Source organism: Clinocottus analis, unplaced genomic scaffold (genome assembly GCF_023055335.1).
Source record: "Clinocottus analis isolate CAN_PGR_092001 unplaced genomic scaffold, fCliAna1.0.p SCAF_21, whole genome shotgun sequence".
Classification (NCBI taxonomy): Eukaryota; Metazoa; Chordata; class Actinopteri; order Perciformes; family Cottidae; genus Clinocottus; species Clinocottus analis.
In genome coordinates this window covers 11,876,354-11,892,857 of record NW_027175943.1, presented here as the reverse complement: position 1 = coordinate 11,892,857, position 16,504 = coordinate 11,876,354, and the positions used below count along the sequence as shown (strand labels likewise).

The 16,504-nt window shown below is 44.5% G+C and overlaps 1 protein-coding gene across 1 annotated transcript; it reads left to right on the top strand.

Annotated features, from left to right (window-relative positions):
- The first annotated feature begins 1,001 nt into the window (after positions 1-1,001).
- On the top strand, positions 1,002-16,307 carry gal3st4 (galactose-3-O-sulfotransferase 4). The gene is made up of 4 exons (XM_068587786.1): positions 1,002-1,279; positions 5,024-5,140; positions 8,182-8,479; positions 8,794-16,307. Exons 1-4 carry the CDS (start codon positions 1,257-1,259, stop codon positions 9,874-9,876), a joined length of 1,521 nt encoding a protein of 506 aa, XP_068443887.1. The 5' UTR covers positions 1,002-1,256; the 3' UTR covers positions 9,877-16,307.
- Positions 16,308-16,504: the final 197 nt, after the last annotated feature.

Here is a 16,504-nt window from a genome sequence, read left to right as displayed (position 1 = left end):
TTATTCACTGGCAATTTTACAGGTTGACGTCAGATTTAGCAAATTCAACTAAGTTGTCAAGGTGACACAAATCTTACCGGAAATAGGACAACTTTACCTTCAAAATAAAAGCACAATCTTTGTCGCTTGACCACTTGATGCGATGATGTGCAGGCTTTTCTCCATTTCGTGCCGGTATTCAGCGTTCTCCACCAGAATCGATTTAAACAACAGGAGCATCCTCCTGTAAGGTGATAATATCTGATTTAGGGTTAGAGTGATTTCATTTTGTGTAATTTGTGATTGTTGTTTGATTGTCGGCAAAATTGCTTCGGGTGTGGATGGAAAACTGGTCTAATGGCTTCTGTAAATTTATTATTCTGTCATTATTTGGTCAGTGTCCCTACCAATGCTGAGACCAAACCTATGCCCCTTGCTTTGAGGACACATGTTTGAGGGAGGTAATACACAAATAACAACATACACACGGTAAACTGATTCCATGAGCAAATTCTTTCTCGCTAAACATTTTGAGTGGTTTCTAACTAGACTCTTGTCCTCGTGTGTCATGGAAATTGTGTTATTAAAGGATTACAAAATGTAACCTTCACGAAATGCACTTTTTCTGAATATATTTTCATAATCTCCGAGAGACAGACGATGTACGCCAGAAGATGAAATGCACTTGTGAAACTGCCAGTAGAGAGAGTTTGTGTGATGAAGGTCACACTCTCGAAACCAAGAGCACCATGGGAAACGCATGAATTTAAACTGTGTAAAGGGAATGTGTTTTATGGCACATACATGTTTTTTATTGTTCTTTTTGTACCACTTTATAAGGTTGTTTGTGGCTCATTGGAAGACACGTAATGAAGAACTTAAATTGAAAGACGAATATTGTCTTTGTGCGTTTCGCTGCAGGTCCGAAAATTGTATTTTAATCTGAAAAGCGCCCGGAACCACAACACACACGCACACACACTCTTCCTCCCTGCCCACAGTGTATGTGTGTGGCTCGGCCGTCAGCCGAATAACGCGTTAGAGCTGTCGCTGCACACACAGAGAATCAGCTCCTCTACCGGGACCGAAGCGGCGCTCAGCATCCGAAAGACTGACCCGGGATCCGCGCGCGGGACGCCGGGGAGGAGGGCCGCTCCGACGGGATCCATGGCCTGACCTGTACCCGGCGGCGGAGCAGCTGCAGCCGACAGCCTTCGAGATGCTCCGCGCTCTCTTCTGCAGCCGCACAATAACACCGACACCGGCCCGGGGACACGATGCTTTTCAGACGGAGAGCCAGGTAACGTGAAGCTAAAGCTAGCAGGAGCCGTCGGGTACGGGGGGTGGGTAACGTTCCGGCGGGCTGGGGCGCAGTGATTTGGGGGATAAAAAAAAAAAAAAAAGGTGGCGCCGCGCTGTGATCCTGCAGGGAAAAGGGGAGAAGGTGTCGGTGAAGGAGAGGAGGGCAGGGGGGAGTCCGCTTCAAAGGCCTTTCTCGCTCTCTGTTCACGTTTTTCTTTTTCTTTTTTCAATTCATCCGCGAGATTTATTCGTGTCTATTACAGCGCGCGCGCGCATATACGTGTGTGTGTGTGTGTGTGTGTGTGTGTGTGGGTGGGAATGGAGGCTGGGATGCCCACTGAAGGCTTCTTTGTGCTGTGTGGAGAGACTGTGTGGCCACTGCTGATTCTGTGTCTTGTTGTGTGTTCGTGCCGCCCTTCTTCTGCTAAGACTGTGCTGGGATTTTCTATTTATCTTATTATTAGTTTTCTGCCTCTGTCCTCCATATGTTCATAGCACATGTTTAATATTGTCTGGTGTCTGTTCGTGATCCAGCCTCAGCGGAGACACGCGAGTGTCCAAGTGGTTTCTGTTATCTCCATCGCACACACACACGCACGCACGCACACACACACACCACTTTGTGTCTCAAGTTACCACAGAAAAGTTATTTCCTTTATAGCGCATGCATATGACCATTTGCAAAACATTTGCTACAAGTATCATGTGTCCATGGCCAGTTTAATTACGGAAGCAACAAACTATTTAAATTATCTGTTGTAAAGTGGTTCAGAATAAAGTGGAAAAAGCCCATAAATGATTTGTTGATGTAACGAATAATCACCTCACGATTAATTACAATTGTTATTGTTGTCATTTTGTTGCTATTTCAATGAAATGTAACAATTCAGTTTTAAAGTAATTATGCTCTATAACATTTAAATAGAAATGGTACCACCGAAAAACAAACAGAGCAGGGAGAAAATTATATTTTAATAAATTGCGAGTTTCGCCTCCTGTTCTTTCTAAAATTTCATATTTTTCATGGAAAAATTCAGATTGAGGCGGGGTACTTGATGCACAAACCCTTTCACAGTTTTCAACTTCCTTGGCAGAAACAAGCTGAGACCTTTAGTTTAGGTTTAGCTATAATTTTTTCCCTAAAGGTCAGTGAAGCTCATTTACAGGCTTGGAAGCTTTAAAATGTCATACATTAACGCCGGGGTATGCAGGTTTCCATCTGGTGTCCTTGGGCAAAAAGTTCAAGATAACCTTTCAGCGTATTGTAATTCAAGTCTGAGAGAAAACCAGACGACTGCTCCTCCTCTTTGGCTCCGCTTTCAGGCTTTAGGAAATCTAACCCATGAGAGACTCCGATGTCATTTCGGCAAATGTCGATGTGCGTGCACGACCCTTCTCTGCGCTGAAAGACTGATTTAACTGCGGAATATCTTGCAGGAAGAGTTGCTATTCCAGCCTCGGCAACAACTGCCTGCACTGCGAAGCAGCCCAAGAGAGTAAGGGGCAATACCAGTGAAGTGTCTCAGGGAGAAATCGTTACTAATCTGTTCGCAGGTAAGGGGAGCTCACGGCTAACGTTCGCGGAAAGCTAAAATTTTCTCTTCATCGTTCTGATAGTTGAGCCTCCTGCTAACCAGACGCGGCCGACCAAGACTCCGTCTACACCTATTTTTCTCTGCGTTTTGACCTCTCGTCCACACGCCAACAGTTTCAGGAGTTTCAGGTCACTTAAACGGATACTTTTGAGCTTTTTTACATTTGAACTTAACCTTGTGGCACCACTTGCCCGGACAAACGGAGGCGTCTCGAGTCCCTCATGTCATTTGGTCAACCTCAAGACTACCCTTTCAAAATCAAATACTGGAGTACTTTTAATTCACAGCAGTGGTAAAGCCTCGCACAGTTTTAGGGAATCAGATCACCACATTTTAAATATGTACAAATAAAGTAATAACTATTGTTTTACTTTGGTTCTTTATTGGTTTACACCGCCAAAGGAAAATAAGCTAACTGTGCATGCTCAGAATCTCCTTTTTCTCTGAGTTACTGTTTGATTTTGTTTCTGCGTTGTCGTGCAGACGGGGATATTTTGTGAAAAGAAGGCTGTGTGGAGAGAATTTTAGACGGATAGGGAAAATATGTATATTAGTTCCTGTGTACGTGTAGGCAAGACCTACGCACCGGCCAAACTATTAGCAACGCTTCTTTTGATCTCTCGAATAGCTTAGCCTTGCGCTCACTGCGGCTAGCTCATGGCTAGGGTGAGCACGGAGCTTAGCTTTTCAAAATGTTTTCCTAATTTTTCTAAGAGTTTAGTCTTCTGCTCGCAACTTTCCCTCTCCATCTCTCTCGAAGTTACGCCTTCTGTGTTACAGTTAGCAAAGGTCTAAACTATCAGCAACCTTTTCCCTCCATCTTTGAAACTCTTCCCTGTATTGTAGCTAGCTAGAACCGTAAATCACAGTTTGTCCTCCCAAATAGCTTCACGGGAAACAGGCCGGTGATTCTCAAGCCGTTGTTTGTAATACACAACATGCTGAAAGTTTTACTGTGGAATTTGTGCCCAATGATTCCAAAAATAAACTGCCTCCCCCATCATCACGTTTTGGCCAAACATTTTTAATTCATTATTAATAGCCTGTTGTCGGTTGTCCTTGTGGCAATTCAACGAGGTGTGGTTGGTCGCTCGAGCTGCACCCATGTGTGTTTAACTGTTTACCGTTCTTATTGTGTAACAAGGCAGGAGCGTGCCAGAACAGACCACTCTGCTATTGACTGCCTTTACAGGGACTGTAAGTTTACACTGTGGTATGCAAACACACTGTAGTGGTCTCCCACTCACTGATTCAGCTGCGCACCATTGAGTGCAGAAATGCAGTGGTTCAGTGCTACATTAGCCAGGGGTTTGGATGCAGACTCCCTCTCCCGTGTCTGAGCTTTGACATGACGGACGTAGTTTCATCTGCTGAATTCTGTATTACCAGGACATTGATTCTCAGGGAACAGGGCACAGCGGTCTATACCCTTGTTTACACACAGGCAGCCACTTTCTCGTCCCTCTCTCCAGCCCGAGGCAGCAGGCATGTGCGCGGCGGGCACGTCACTTACATACACGGCTCTGATTGGACGGTTATTTTCTCCCCTTGCCACTTTGCCGCCGAAGGAGTTTTTTGTTTTTTTTAATGGCGTGATGGAAGTTTGAGTTCATGACTTCGGGGTCAAAATATACACGATAAGGAACAAATTATTGAAACTAAGAGCAGCTGTTTTGATCTGAAAATTCAATTCTAAACAATCAGTGTTGGTGTAAAATGCATCTTTTGTCTCTGGATGCTTTCAGGCTGCTTTTCCACCCGGTGATGATGACGGCGATGATGATGCCTTAGTCGCGTTAACTTTATGACTCATCCAAATCTCTTCCTCTTTCTATCCCTTCTTTTTTCCCTCACGCTCTGCCCATCTCTTTATCCCCTCTCTGCTTTCATATGACATCATCTCCCCTGGTCCCCATCCTCCACCTCATAACATCATCTCTCCTTCCCCCATCTATCCATCCATCACTTTGTCCCCCCCATCCCTCATTCCGCTCTGCTTATCTCGTATCCCTCCCTCCACTCCCCTCTCTCACCTTTTCTATGACCTATCATTTTCCACATTTTTACCATTGGCCCTCTTCCGTATCCTCTTCTTTACCCACTCCATCCATCCATCCTTACCTTTTCCCCTCCAACCCTCCTCCCAGGATGTTGCGATGGCTGTTTTCTGGTCGGGTGGGTCCAGTCTGGATGTGGAAAGCGCTGCTGCTCTTCGTTGCCATTGGCTTCGCTGGCCAGCTGTTGGGGGTCATCTTCAACAAGAGGTACCTTATTGCAACTACTCATTGTGCTTTCTTTGTTGTTTCAGTTTTAGGGCCTGACAGTCGTTTGCCGTACAACCTGTCAAAGGCCGACTACCTCCAGCGACATCATTGATGGAGTTGCTATAATCAAGTGTTTACAGTTCAAAGGAGTGCGTGTTTGTTCGCTTCCTTTTATTGTGCGACTGAAGCACAAACTGTGTATGTACACAGCTATTAACAGAGCGGACGATTTATTTGTTCTGCTTCCAGGCGTCTGCTCACCATGTGACACCGCACGGACCACATTGAGGAATCGAGGAGAACAATGTAGAGACTAAATGTCCCTGTGTTAAACTTAATGACAGGATACCTCTTTGCCAAACACAGGAATAAGTCATTGTTTTGACGTGTGGGCTCAAAGCAACACGATTGGATCAGTTAGTGGCATTTTATTTGGAAAGTCCGTCTGCAAATAGTTTAATTGTAGTGTTTGTGTAACACAATATCTGTAGTGACAATTCACAGACATAATCTACAAGTGTGTCCTATTCCTCATCATGCCATGCTACTGTTTTAAAGTTTTTGTTGATCTATTTTTTGTGTTTACATCGTCAGTTTACTGGTCAATCAAAGGTGACATCTTGAAATGTTCTTTTTTCTCCGACCAACGGTCCAAAAGCCAAATATATTAATTTTAAAATGTAAAATAAGAAAGACACAATTTGTCTACACTGCTAATGAAGCAACACCATCTCCCAGATTTCCTCAGGGTGCTGGCTGCGACTGAAAGCATTTCACTTTTTATTGGCAATAATTAGAACTTTTTTTCTCGAGTGCGAATGGTTCTCCATGCTGTGTAGCATGAATTTGCTCTGAAAAAAAGTTATATCTATTATTCCTAATTTACCAACGCAGCCTCTATAAATCTTAAAAAAAGAAAGAAAAAAAACAATCAGAATAAATAGATTAATAAAAAAATACAACCCTAAATCACAGGGATGCCAATTCGAATGGGACTAATATTATCTCATGATTTGTATGTGGAAGTTTTAACTTGAAAAATGACGGACATGACAGTACACACAGAATAAAGATTACAGACCACTTTTGCAAACATGACAAATTCCTCAAAGGTCCCAAAGTGAAACTAGTGCCATGCAGATAGCGCTCAGCGCTAAAAACACGTTGCATTTTTGGAGCGCTCAGCACTCCAAAATGATCATCGCTGTGATCTAATCTGAAGCACTGGGAGTGAGCCGTGGTGATAAACATACACACCCATGTGGAACGGGACGCGTTTGAGGCTTTTATGAGTTTAGTTTGCACTCCAAAATCCACTGAGATCGAGCCTGTTGGAGAAAGACTGTGCACTACAACTCTGAACATTAAAAAAGATGTTTAAATCTTAGTAACAACCTGAAAATGAGCTCTTGGCTACATGAGATATGAAATATTGATTTGGCGCATTTGAAACAAGCTGTGTTGTTCTGCTTCGGGTGCTTTTTGTTCAGATACTTTGAAGAAGTTTGGAATTTCATTTTAATAGTCAAAAATATTAGTTAAAGTACAATTTGACCCGATATGTGATTTTGGTATTAATACTGAATTCTTGCACACAGTAAAACCATCATTATTATTATTAACCCCCAAGTAGTCTTTGACTTTGACTCCCGTCTCCTCGTGGCGCACAGGGTTTCTCCAAAGCTCTAATTTAACTCCTTCATGCTAACCTTTAAACATCTGGTTCCAAGGGCCCTGAGGGAGGTTCAGGTTTCAGGCTGTCCGCCTGTTGAGAACATGTCCGTGGTGCGCTCAGAGCATAACAACTGGCTTTTAAAAGTATGCTGCCCTCTGACTGACCTACGCACTAGAGCCCGACTGATTTATGAGTCAATGCCAATATTGGTATTTCGGATTCCTAAGATTTGTCTGTTAGGGATTTGAAGAACATGCACTTCTATAATTGAGTCATGGATTTATCCGTCAGGCTCTACTGTACTCCTTTCTCTCATGCATCCCGTAAAGCATTTTCACTGAGTAAAAAAACAACATAGACGTGTTTTTTCCCGAGTTGCTGGTTAAACATTTACTTCTACATTAATTACGTTTTGCATTGTTAGTTTAAAATGTCAACGCAGTGACAGTGAACATTATTGATATAACAGTCCCAGTTACTGAGCAGACACACAGCAACATTAGCAGAATGTAAGTTCAATATTCACTATTTCATTTTTGGTCTCCTCCAGGAAAACATCTGTCTCTTTAGTTGCTCAGTGCTTCACTATGTTTTCCAACTAGTTGCTAACCGGCGAGCTCAGAGGTTCCCAAACTGGGGCGATGGGGCAGTGGAACTACACACACACACACACACACACACACACACACATCAGTAAAATAATAGAAAATACATGTCTATAACATTTACAATTGCAAAGAAGTTATAAGGATAGGGCACTATATCATATGGTTGCACCTAAGAAATACAAATATAATAAAAAGAAATCAACGGGAACCGACGGGACATGCAATCAGCGGCGGAGTCAACGTTACCTGCAGCCATTACTATGGTTTCAACGGTTATTCATGAAGCAACTGCCAATAATTTAAAACTATTCTGCTGTCAAACGTCAAAGTATTTCACTGCATGTCGGTGATCTCCCTGCAGACATGGAAGAGCAGCTTAGTGAAAAGAAAAAAGACGGTGGTTGTGCTCTACAAAGGGATGAGGCAACAGACAGCAATAAAGACTTCTTGTTAATAACATATGTCCGGTATATTGATGCAGAAGATTTTTTAAAATTTTATTGTGCACTGATTTAGTTTGAAAAACAATGTTCTTTTATTAACAAAGGGGGCATGACAGAACAAGTTTGGGAACCACTGGTCTCGCCGTTCTCTTGCCATTAACCATTAAGAGTTCACCAGAAAGCAAGTGTGGGCGCTAGCAGACATTTATCTTTTCTCATTCCATGGAGCCATTTGATGTTTCTTTGATTAGTGCTCAACTGCAGGATTTGCGATGCACACAACTTGAAATGGGCTCTTTACCTGTCCTCCATCAGTGTCCAGACCGCTGGTCGCTCCATCTTCACGTCCCCTGATGCCCAGGGGCCCTCTCTGGGCTCCTGTCAGCCCCACACCCACATCATGTTCCTCAAGACCCACAAGACGGCCAGCAGCACCGTGCTCAACATGCTGTACCGCTTCGGGGAGGAGCGGGACCTCCGCTTTGCCCTGCCACTGGGCTACCAGCTGGGCTACCCGCTCCCCTTCAACGCCCACAGGGTCAAAGGGTACCGAGGTCCCAGGGCTGTGGAGTTCCACATCATGGGCAATCACATGAGATTTAATAGGCCCGAGGTGAGTTACTGAGAAGAGGAGAAGTAGATGATCATTCTGTGGTGATGTGGATACACTGGACTTTAAAGTGGACTACATTTACTGGTTTTAGTTGTTTCGATCCCTTTAACATGTGTCTGTGTAGGTTACGGACAACATGTTCCTATTAGGAGACAAGGAAAGTCCTCACTTTAGAGTCAAATTAAGCAAATAATACTTCATAACATCTTCTTTGTATCTTAAATGTGACTCGGGGAAACTCATCACCTCTATGGATTTGGTTGGTTTGACAGCATTTATTTGTGGCTACAAGTTCTCCTTCTCTGTGTTCGTAGGTGGAGAAGGTGATGCCTGCAGACACCTTCTATTTCTCCATCATCAGGAACCCGGTGGGTCTGGCTGAGTCTTCCTTTGCCTACTATAAAGAGGTAGCGCCTGCCTTTCGGAAAGCCAAAACCTTGGGCGACTTTGCTGACGACCCTAGGAAGTACTACGACCCTCGTCTCCGCAACAACCACTACGCCCGCAACCTGTTGCTGTTTGACTTCGGCATGGACCACAATGCCAATTTCTCGGCGACACTGGCTCAGCGTGCCGAGGAAATCATCCGCCAGACCTTCAACCTGATTCTGGTGTCCGAGTACTTTGACCAGTCCATGATCCTGCTGAGACACGCCCTCTGCTGGCCGCTGGACGCCGTCGTCTCGTTCAGCCTCAATGCTCGGCAGCAGAAGCCCAGCGGCATCGGAGGGATGAGCGCGGGCTGGGTGGGCAAAGTGGCGACGGCGGCCGGTGTCGGTGGAAAAGGGTCGCGCTCGCAAGCCAAGACGGTTACCAATGTAACGGAGGAGCAGCGGGTGAAGCTGCGGCAGTGGAACGCACTGGACTGGCACTTATACAAATCCTTCAACCGGACCTTCTGGGAGGAAATCAACCGGTTCGGTCTCGCCCAGATGGAGGAGGAAGTAGCTCTTCTCAGGGTGCGGCGGGAAGATCTGGCCCGCGTTTGCCTCCGGGACGGCGGAAAGCCTGTGGAGGCGCATCGGATCCGAGACAAGAACATCCGCCCGTACCAGAGCGGGTTGGTGAAGATTCTCGGCTACGAGCTGCAGCCGGGGCTGGACAACGCCACGAGGACGGCCTGCCTGAGGATGATCCGGCCCGAGATCCAGTACAAAGACGTGCTGGATGCGAAGCAGTTCCCGCGGGCTTTGGTGGCTCCAGCCCAGCCTGGGCCGCAGAACCCGGTTCCGATGGTCGCAGCCGGCGGCCCGTTTTTAAGACAAGACTCGTCCAGGACAGGAGAGAGGCCGGCGGGTGGGCGGGCTGGGGAGAGGACTGTGGAGGAGGGAGAGAGAGACTGGGACGGAAACCGCTTAATGAGAAGGAACCAGACTTTGATATTAGGGGCGAGATAAAGGACGATTGAGACGAGGTTTGAGGCGAGTCTGGTTCCTGAATACGGTACCTTTGGTCTCTCAACAGACGGACCAATGAAACTGAAAACTGAGCCAAGTGTGGTTTACACATAAGATAAAAAGCTCCTCCTTTGCACTTCCACTTTTTGAGTTGTTTGCTTTTTTCTTAAAAAAACAACAACCCCGGTTTCTGCTTTTAGTCGGTGTAATTCTCGTGGACTACTTGACCTTCAGGATGAAAAAGACCACTGTGTTTTTATATGAGGGAAGGCGCTTTTTCGTGCTACCGGTAGCTTCTGCTTTGTTGTTTATTTATCGCCACACGGAAGCCGGTTTTATTCCCCTGTTCATGTTAATACTTTCAGGAGTGAGAGTTTTCACGTTGTCCTCGGCGCACATGCTTGAAACCTCTCGACGTGAAAGAAGGTGTAGCCCCAGTTTTCGCCTCTCAGGCAATCTTTGAAAAACACAGCATTTCAACACGACCCATGCTGAAGTTGTGACTGCATTTGTGAATCAACTGTCGGCTCAATGTACAAACATTTTTTATATTTATTGCCGGTCATGCTTGACTACATTGATTTTTCCTTTCAATCATTTTATATTTTAATGCAAAGCAATGTATATATGTACAAAACGAGCAAGGACATTTGTCATTTCTCTCCATCCAAATAAGGATGTTGAACCACCTCCTGGGTTTTTCCAAAGATTGCATGCTTTGCTCTGTGACTCTGAGAGGCACACACTGGGGTCAGAGTATGGTCCAACACCAATATCCCTGTGTGAATTCACTGTAGGCTGGTACTTGTTCATGGACAAAAAAAAGACTTAGTGTAAGCATTCTGTTTCGCTGACGCAAACTCAGCTCGGATTCAAAGTCGGCACCGAGCCCCGTCCAGAGCCGGTGATCCGAACCGCTTCTTAAATATCTCTTAATAATACAGGAGGGGGGAAAAGGATCCGGGGCTTGGGCTCCTGTTCGCCGGTGCCTGATACTCGGAGTCCGTTTAATATTAGCAGTTTGAGCACATTCCTTGCTTCCTTCCTTCCACGATCTGCTGAGGTAGCCGCGCAACACATGCTGGGACATTACCACGGGGAGGAAATTAATATCAATTGAGAGCAAAAATAAATCTCTTTATAATACTTTATAATGACCTCAGCTCCCCAGAATGCCTTTCCAGATTCACTCTGAGCAGCGAAGTCAGCAGGTATTCTGGGAATGTTCGCCGGCTGTGTGGTCCGACAGGCCACGGAGACACACTCCAGCTCCCACATGAAGCCAAGCAACGGAAAATAACTCGTTCAAATCCATCAACTAAACCACGAAAGCCAATCATGAGTCAATCCAGAAACATGACCTAAAAAAATAGGCAATGGATCAGAATCAGAATCTTTTAACGGCCAATTACGTTGCACATAGAAGGAATTTGACTCTTTAAAAAGGTGCATAACAATAAACATAGGCATAAAATAAAACAATGAAATTCCAAAAATACACCTCCCATTTTAGGTAATTGTAGGTATAAAGGAACTATGGAGACTGGGGAGGAGGCTGATATTATAAAGAAAGAAAGAAGGAACCAACTGGAGATTCTCTTGAGTATAAAGTGGTAAATTACCAAGAGAGAAACTCACAGATTTCATCGTGGCGTTAACACTAACCACCGTGTGCTAAATCACGGTAAACACGGTCTCTGAGGCTCTCTGTGCTAATGCACTTCTCAAGTCAGACCCGACTGGCGTGATTAGATTGATGCAACAATAGAAAGCAAAAAGACGAAACCCAACGTTTTCTCTTAAATTTCTAATCTGTGATTCGAATCTGAAACATTATTAGCACAATGTCGCTAAAAAGGTTTGCTTTGGGCAGAAAGTATACTATATATAGCTAATTCAAAGCTGTGATAGCTTCCGGTCACAAATGAACACCAGCTTTGAGTGAGCTGAAGATCTTCACGACCCTGAAAAGCAGCACGCATCTCTTTGCCCTTTTCAAGCTGGTCCTGGTCTTGCGTGGTACTCTCTGAAAGCCTGCTGATATTCTGCCTCGTGAGGCTTTCGAGGTTGCAACTCACACCATCTCCACCTCTGAGACAGGTTCTCGCTTGACAGTCCAACAGCACGGCATTCCTTTGCACAGACAGAGAAATGTTCCTCGGGTTGTTGTTTTTCTACGGATATTTTGATGAAAATGGGGACTGCGGTTCGTTGTGACACAACTGCATTTTGGATCTGAGAGCATGCATCCTTGCAAGGAGTGGGACTCCATGTTTACACTGCTGAGGGGATTTAAGCAGATCTTATCAGGACAAGAGGAAGTGTCGTGTGCAAATATATACAAACGGGAAATCAGTTCCAAATGAAGGCCTGGTTCTGGACAACGAGAGGATTTGCAGTTGTTTTCCTGTTGAAATGTCATTCTTTTGTTTGACGTTTCAAAGTTGCTACTTTTTATGTGTTTTAAAAAGTGTTGGGTAGAAAAAAAAGTGAAGATTGTTTGACTTTTGATCCGTGGCCAGACGAAAGCCTTTGAGAATCTTGTGGAACTGGCCCATCTCAGCTCAACTGAGACCCGCGCCACTCTGCCTCTGATTGGTTGACCGGGATATTCTTACCGTAACCTCGAACCAATCTCACTGCTCATGCTGCTCAAAACTAAACCACCCCAACCAACGAAGGTCTCGAAACCATGATTCGGCCGGCCAATGACGTCAGTCACAAACTTTCTGCTGTTCCATCCGTCTTCGTCCCCCATTTCACACGCCTTCTTATAACTGATAAATTTATCTCGGCCAGATGTCGTCTGGAAGGTCCTTTTCCCCTCTCTGAGAGGTAATTGAACTAATTTAACAAAGCGCTTCCGACAGCTACAGACCAAGTTATGCATTGCCAATAGCAGGCATGACTTACTTTAATGGTTGATAACTTTTCAGCCATGGCCTGTATTACAACACGGCCACAAAGTTGTTTCGGTAAGATGTGTCTGCCCCGGTCTGGTCACTTTGGTGTCGCCTGGCCTTGGGTTGCATCTTGTGGTTCAAGGAGGCCCTAAAGAGCATGTAAAGCTGCTGTTTCCGTGCGAGTGCTTTCTGAAGGTAATCGATGCAAAACACAAACGGAAACATCTTTTTTTGCAGTTCGGTGTGTGTGTGGGGGTGGCCTTTCTTCAGTAGCGGTAGTCGCTGAGCTAGCTGTGAGGCGGTGCAGGAAACCCGATGCGAGCTGCTGTGGGACTGGATGGCAGACGGCAGACTGCGGTCTGTGTGTGTGAGCAGTCAGAGCACTTCAGAGCGAGTCGTCCGTCTGCTGCGGTTTTCCTCTTTCTGCTGTCAACACAGTCTTTTCTGTGACGACGATGACAGTATTGGTAATGAGAAAGTAATATTCTGCAGGTACTGGGGTCTGGCCCAGGAGGCCTGTGGCTGTGAGCCAGATCACAATATGCAGTATTATCTTCTCATAGGTTGGCAGCCTTTATAGTGAATTATTGCGTTGGAAGTCACCTAACAGCAGATAAAATGAGGACTAAATTAGCGTATGGACAAGTGAAAATGATACACACGCTGCAACCAATCAGAACTGAGCATTCTCTACAGCCCATCATACATATATACATATACAGTATATATCTATACTTTGTTTTGGTGCAGTCAGCTTGCAGTTTGTTGGCGCTCCAGTTGGACATTTGAGTGATGGATGCTAATAGTCCCAAACAAAGAGTGTTCCACAGAACGGCAGAGCGTGTGAATGGTGTCACCTTACAGCAGAGGGGGGAACTGGGTGCACGGCATTGTGTTGTCATGGCTGCCTCCTCTGTTTCCTCCCGTGAATGGGAGGTTTGTTGTCCGGCTTCCTTTGGACACTGAGGAAATAAATTAATTCAGTAGGATTTCCATTGAAAAGGTACGTACCTGTGTTTGTCCGCGTTCCCTCCCTTAGTGGTTTCTTTTTATTCCACTACAATTGGAAGCTCAACTTGCAGACAGCTTGCTTCAGTTATATAATCCATCGTTACAGTGGCCTTTTTGTTGAACACGGAGCCTCACACTGTGTATCACAGTGTGGCAAGGCTGCTCCCGCAAAACACCGTTTCTGTCTCTAATAAAATGCGATGTGGGACAAATGGCTGGGGACCAGTGAGGTCTCTTCTATTAAAGTCAAGACAAGCCGCGGCAAATCAAAAATGCCGCTGGGTTTCTTCCTCTCTCACCTCACAGACCAAAGTGCTGTTAAGCAGTGTGCTCAGTGCTGCCGCCGGGGACAGGAAGCTGTATTACACCACTACGATTGATTTTAATGGAAGGACCCTTTTATCTTTTTTGTCAAAAAGTTTGTATTATTTTTCCCCCAACTCATAAGGTGATCGGAATATTAGCTACCACCTGAGGAGTTTGTGTAAACATTCTTCCCATAGATGCCCATACCGAAAATTCACATTTAATAGTAAATCATGTTCCCTCTCACCTGTAGTGCTATTCATCACTTTAGATGGTTTTGGGGTGAGTTGTCTGAGTGTTGTCTGCCTTCACTCCAATTTAATGGAACTAGATGGACCTTGGCTCGTGGCGTGCCATAAAAAACAAAAGAAATTGTTGAGCAATTCAACGGCTAACATCTCTTTCCATAAATTATGACCCGGTTACTCAAGATGATCCACGGTACTTGTCGGAAACAGCTCCATGGAACTAGTTCTTACCAAAAGCAAGCTAGGCGTCTACTCTCGATACCGCAGGTTCATCTAGCAGCAAGCTGTGCTAGCTAATGTTACAACTCACCGCTGCGCTAGCTAATGTTACAACTCACCGCTGCGCTAGCTAACGTTACAACTTACCGCTGCGTTGCTAACATTACAACTCACCGCTGCGTTGCTAACGTTACAACTCACCGCTGCGCTAGCTAACGTTACAACTCACCGCTGCGTTGCTAACGTTACAACTCACCGCTGCGCTAGCTAATGTTACAACTCACCGCTGCGTTGCTAACGTTACAACTCACCGCTGCGCTAGCTAACGTTACAACTCACCGCTGCGTTGCTAACGTTACAACTCACCGCTGCGTTGCTAACGTTACAACTCACCGCTGCGCTAGCTGAAGTTACAACTTACCGCTGCGCTAGCTAACGTTACAGCTGTGCCTGTGAACCTAACATGAACATTAGATCATTGTGACTATGTTTTCAACTAAGGCGATTGATATTAGTTTGTTCACCTTCTTGTAGGGGCAACCACTGTTAAATGAACGCCAACGCACAGAACAGAACCGCGACATGCTTTGTTTTACGCCTTAGGATGCAGTCGGATTACGGAGCAGGGCTTTAAAACAACCTCCTTCTGTATTTATTATTCTAATTGCCATTTTGTACATACTGTATTTATGAGGGTTAAGAGGTGAGGGGATGTCACAGTGTGACAGGATCTGTTACTGATGTTTTTATGCACACACTCTCCTACATGCCACTCAGAAATTATGTTTGGCTAATAATTCAGTGGGATCATTTATGGATTTTGCCTGATGGTTAGCGCGAGTATAAAGGGGTTCTATCATGCTATTGTTTTAGCAGACTGTGATTAGAAATACAAATTTATCACACTGATTCTGTTTCAGATGTGATTTATTTTTCTTCTTCTCAAAAGCAACATTATCGAGTCTGTTTGTATTATGCGTATCGTCTCATTAATATAATATTGTTGAGGTCATATTTAAGAGATAAGAATTTTGAAATTATTTTCATTTTTTTTTCTATTTTCTTATTGTGAGACCAGTGGTTTTCCCGTCCACACTGTGCGCGCGCACACACACACACACACACACACACACACACACACACACACACACACACACACACACACCACTTCCAGTCACACAGGCTGCAGAAAGGCAAATGAAGACTGCTTGATGCTCATGTGTGTCTGGCCCACATACAGTTTAGCTTTGTTTTTATTCTTCCAGGAGAAATGTGATTCTAATGTTTTAGTTTTTTTTTACTGACATGGTACTGTGACTTATTTTCTTGCTGTTTACTAGTACTACAGTTTTCAAAGATGAACATGTTGTATGTTACATTGCGTGTCGGAGTAAAAGGTACACCTTGTGTCAGTCTCAGTCAGCAGAGGTCTGGTGCACAGCGCGATCTCTTTCCTACCGTTTCATCTGAGCAGCTTGCACCCCTTTGCTGCCTTTCCAAAAACACTCCTCTTTTTTTCATCACTGACAGAAAACACTGCATTGATCTAATATTCTCTCAAGCTGTTACAGATTTCACTCGACAGGACGAGGCAGCGGTTCATTCAGAAAGCAACAGTGTACTTTGACTTGGATCTTACTTGAAAATGATTTTTCTTTCTTTTTTGGGGAATGAAACTTGTGCTAGATTTGTGTGCATCTGTTTTTTCCCTTCTTTTTCTTCTACTGAATAAAAGCAACATTTCTTTGACTCCAATAACACGTCTCCTTGATTTTGTCTAGGCTTTTCATTTATTTTTAAATATATTATATATATATATTGTTATTTACTTTTCAGTTTATGAATGGACTTCAAATAGCTAGCGTGCTAAAATAAGTCAAATTAATTATTGATAGTTAAGAAAAGCTGTTTCAAATACTATTTTAAAATATCTAATTATGG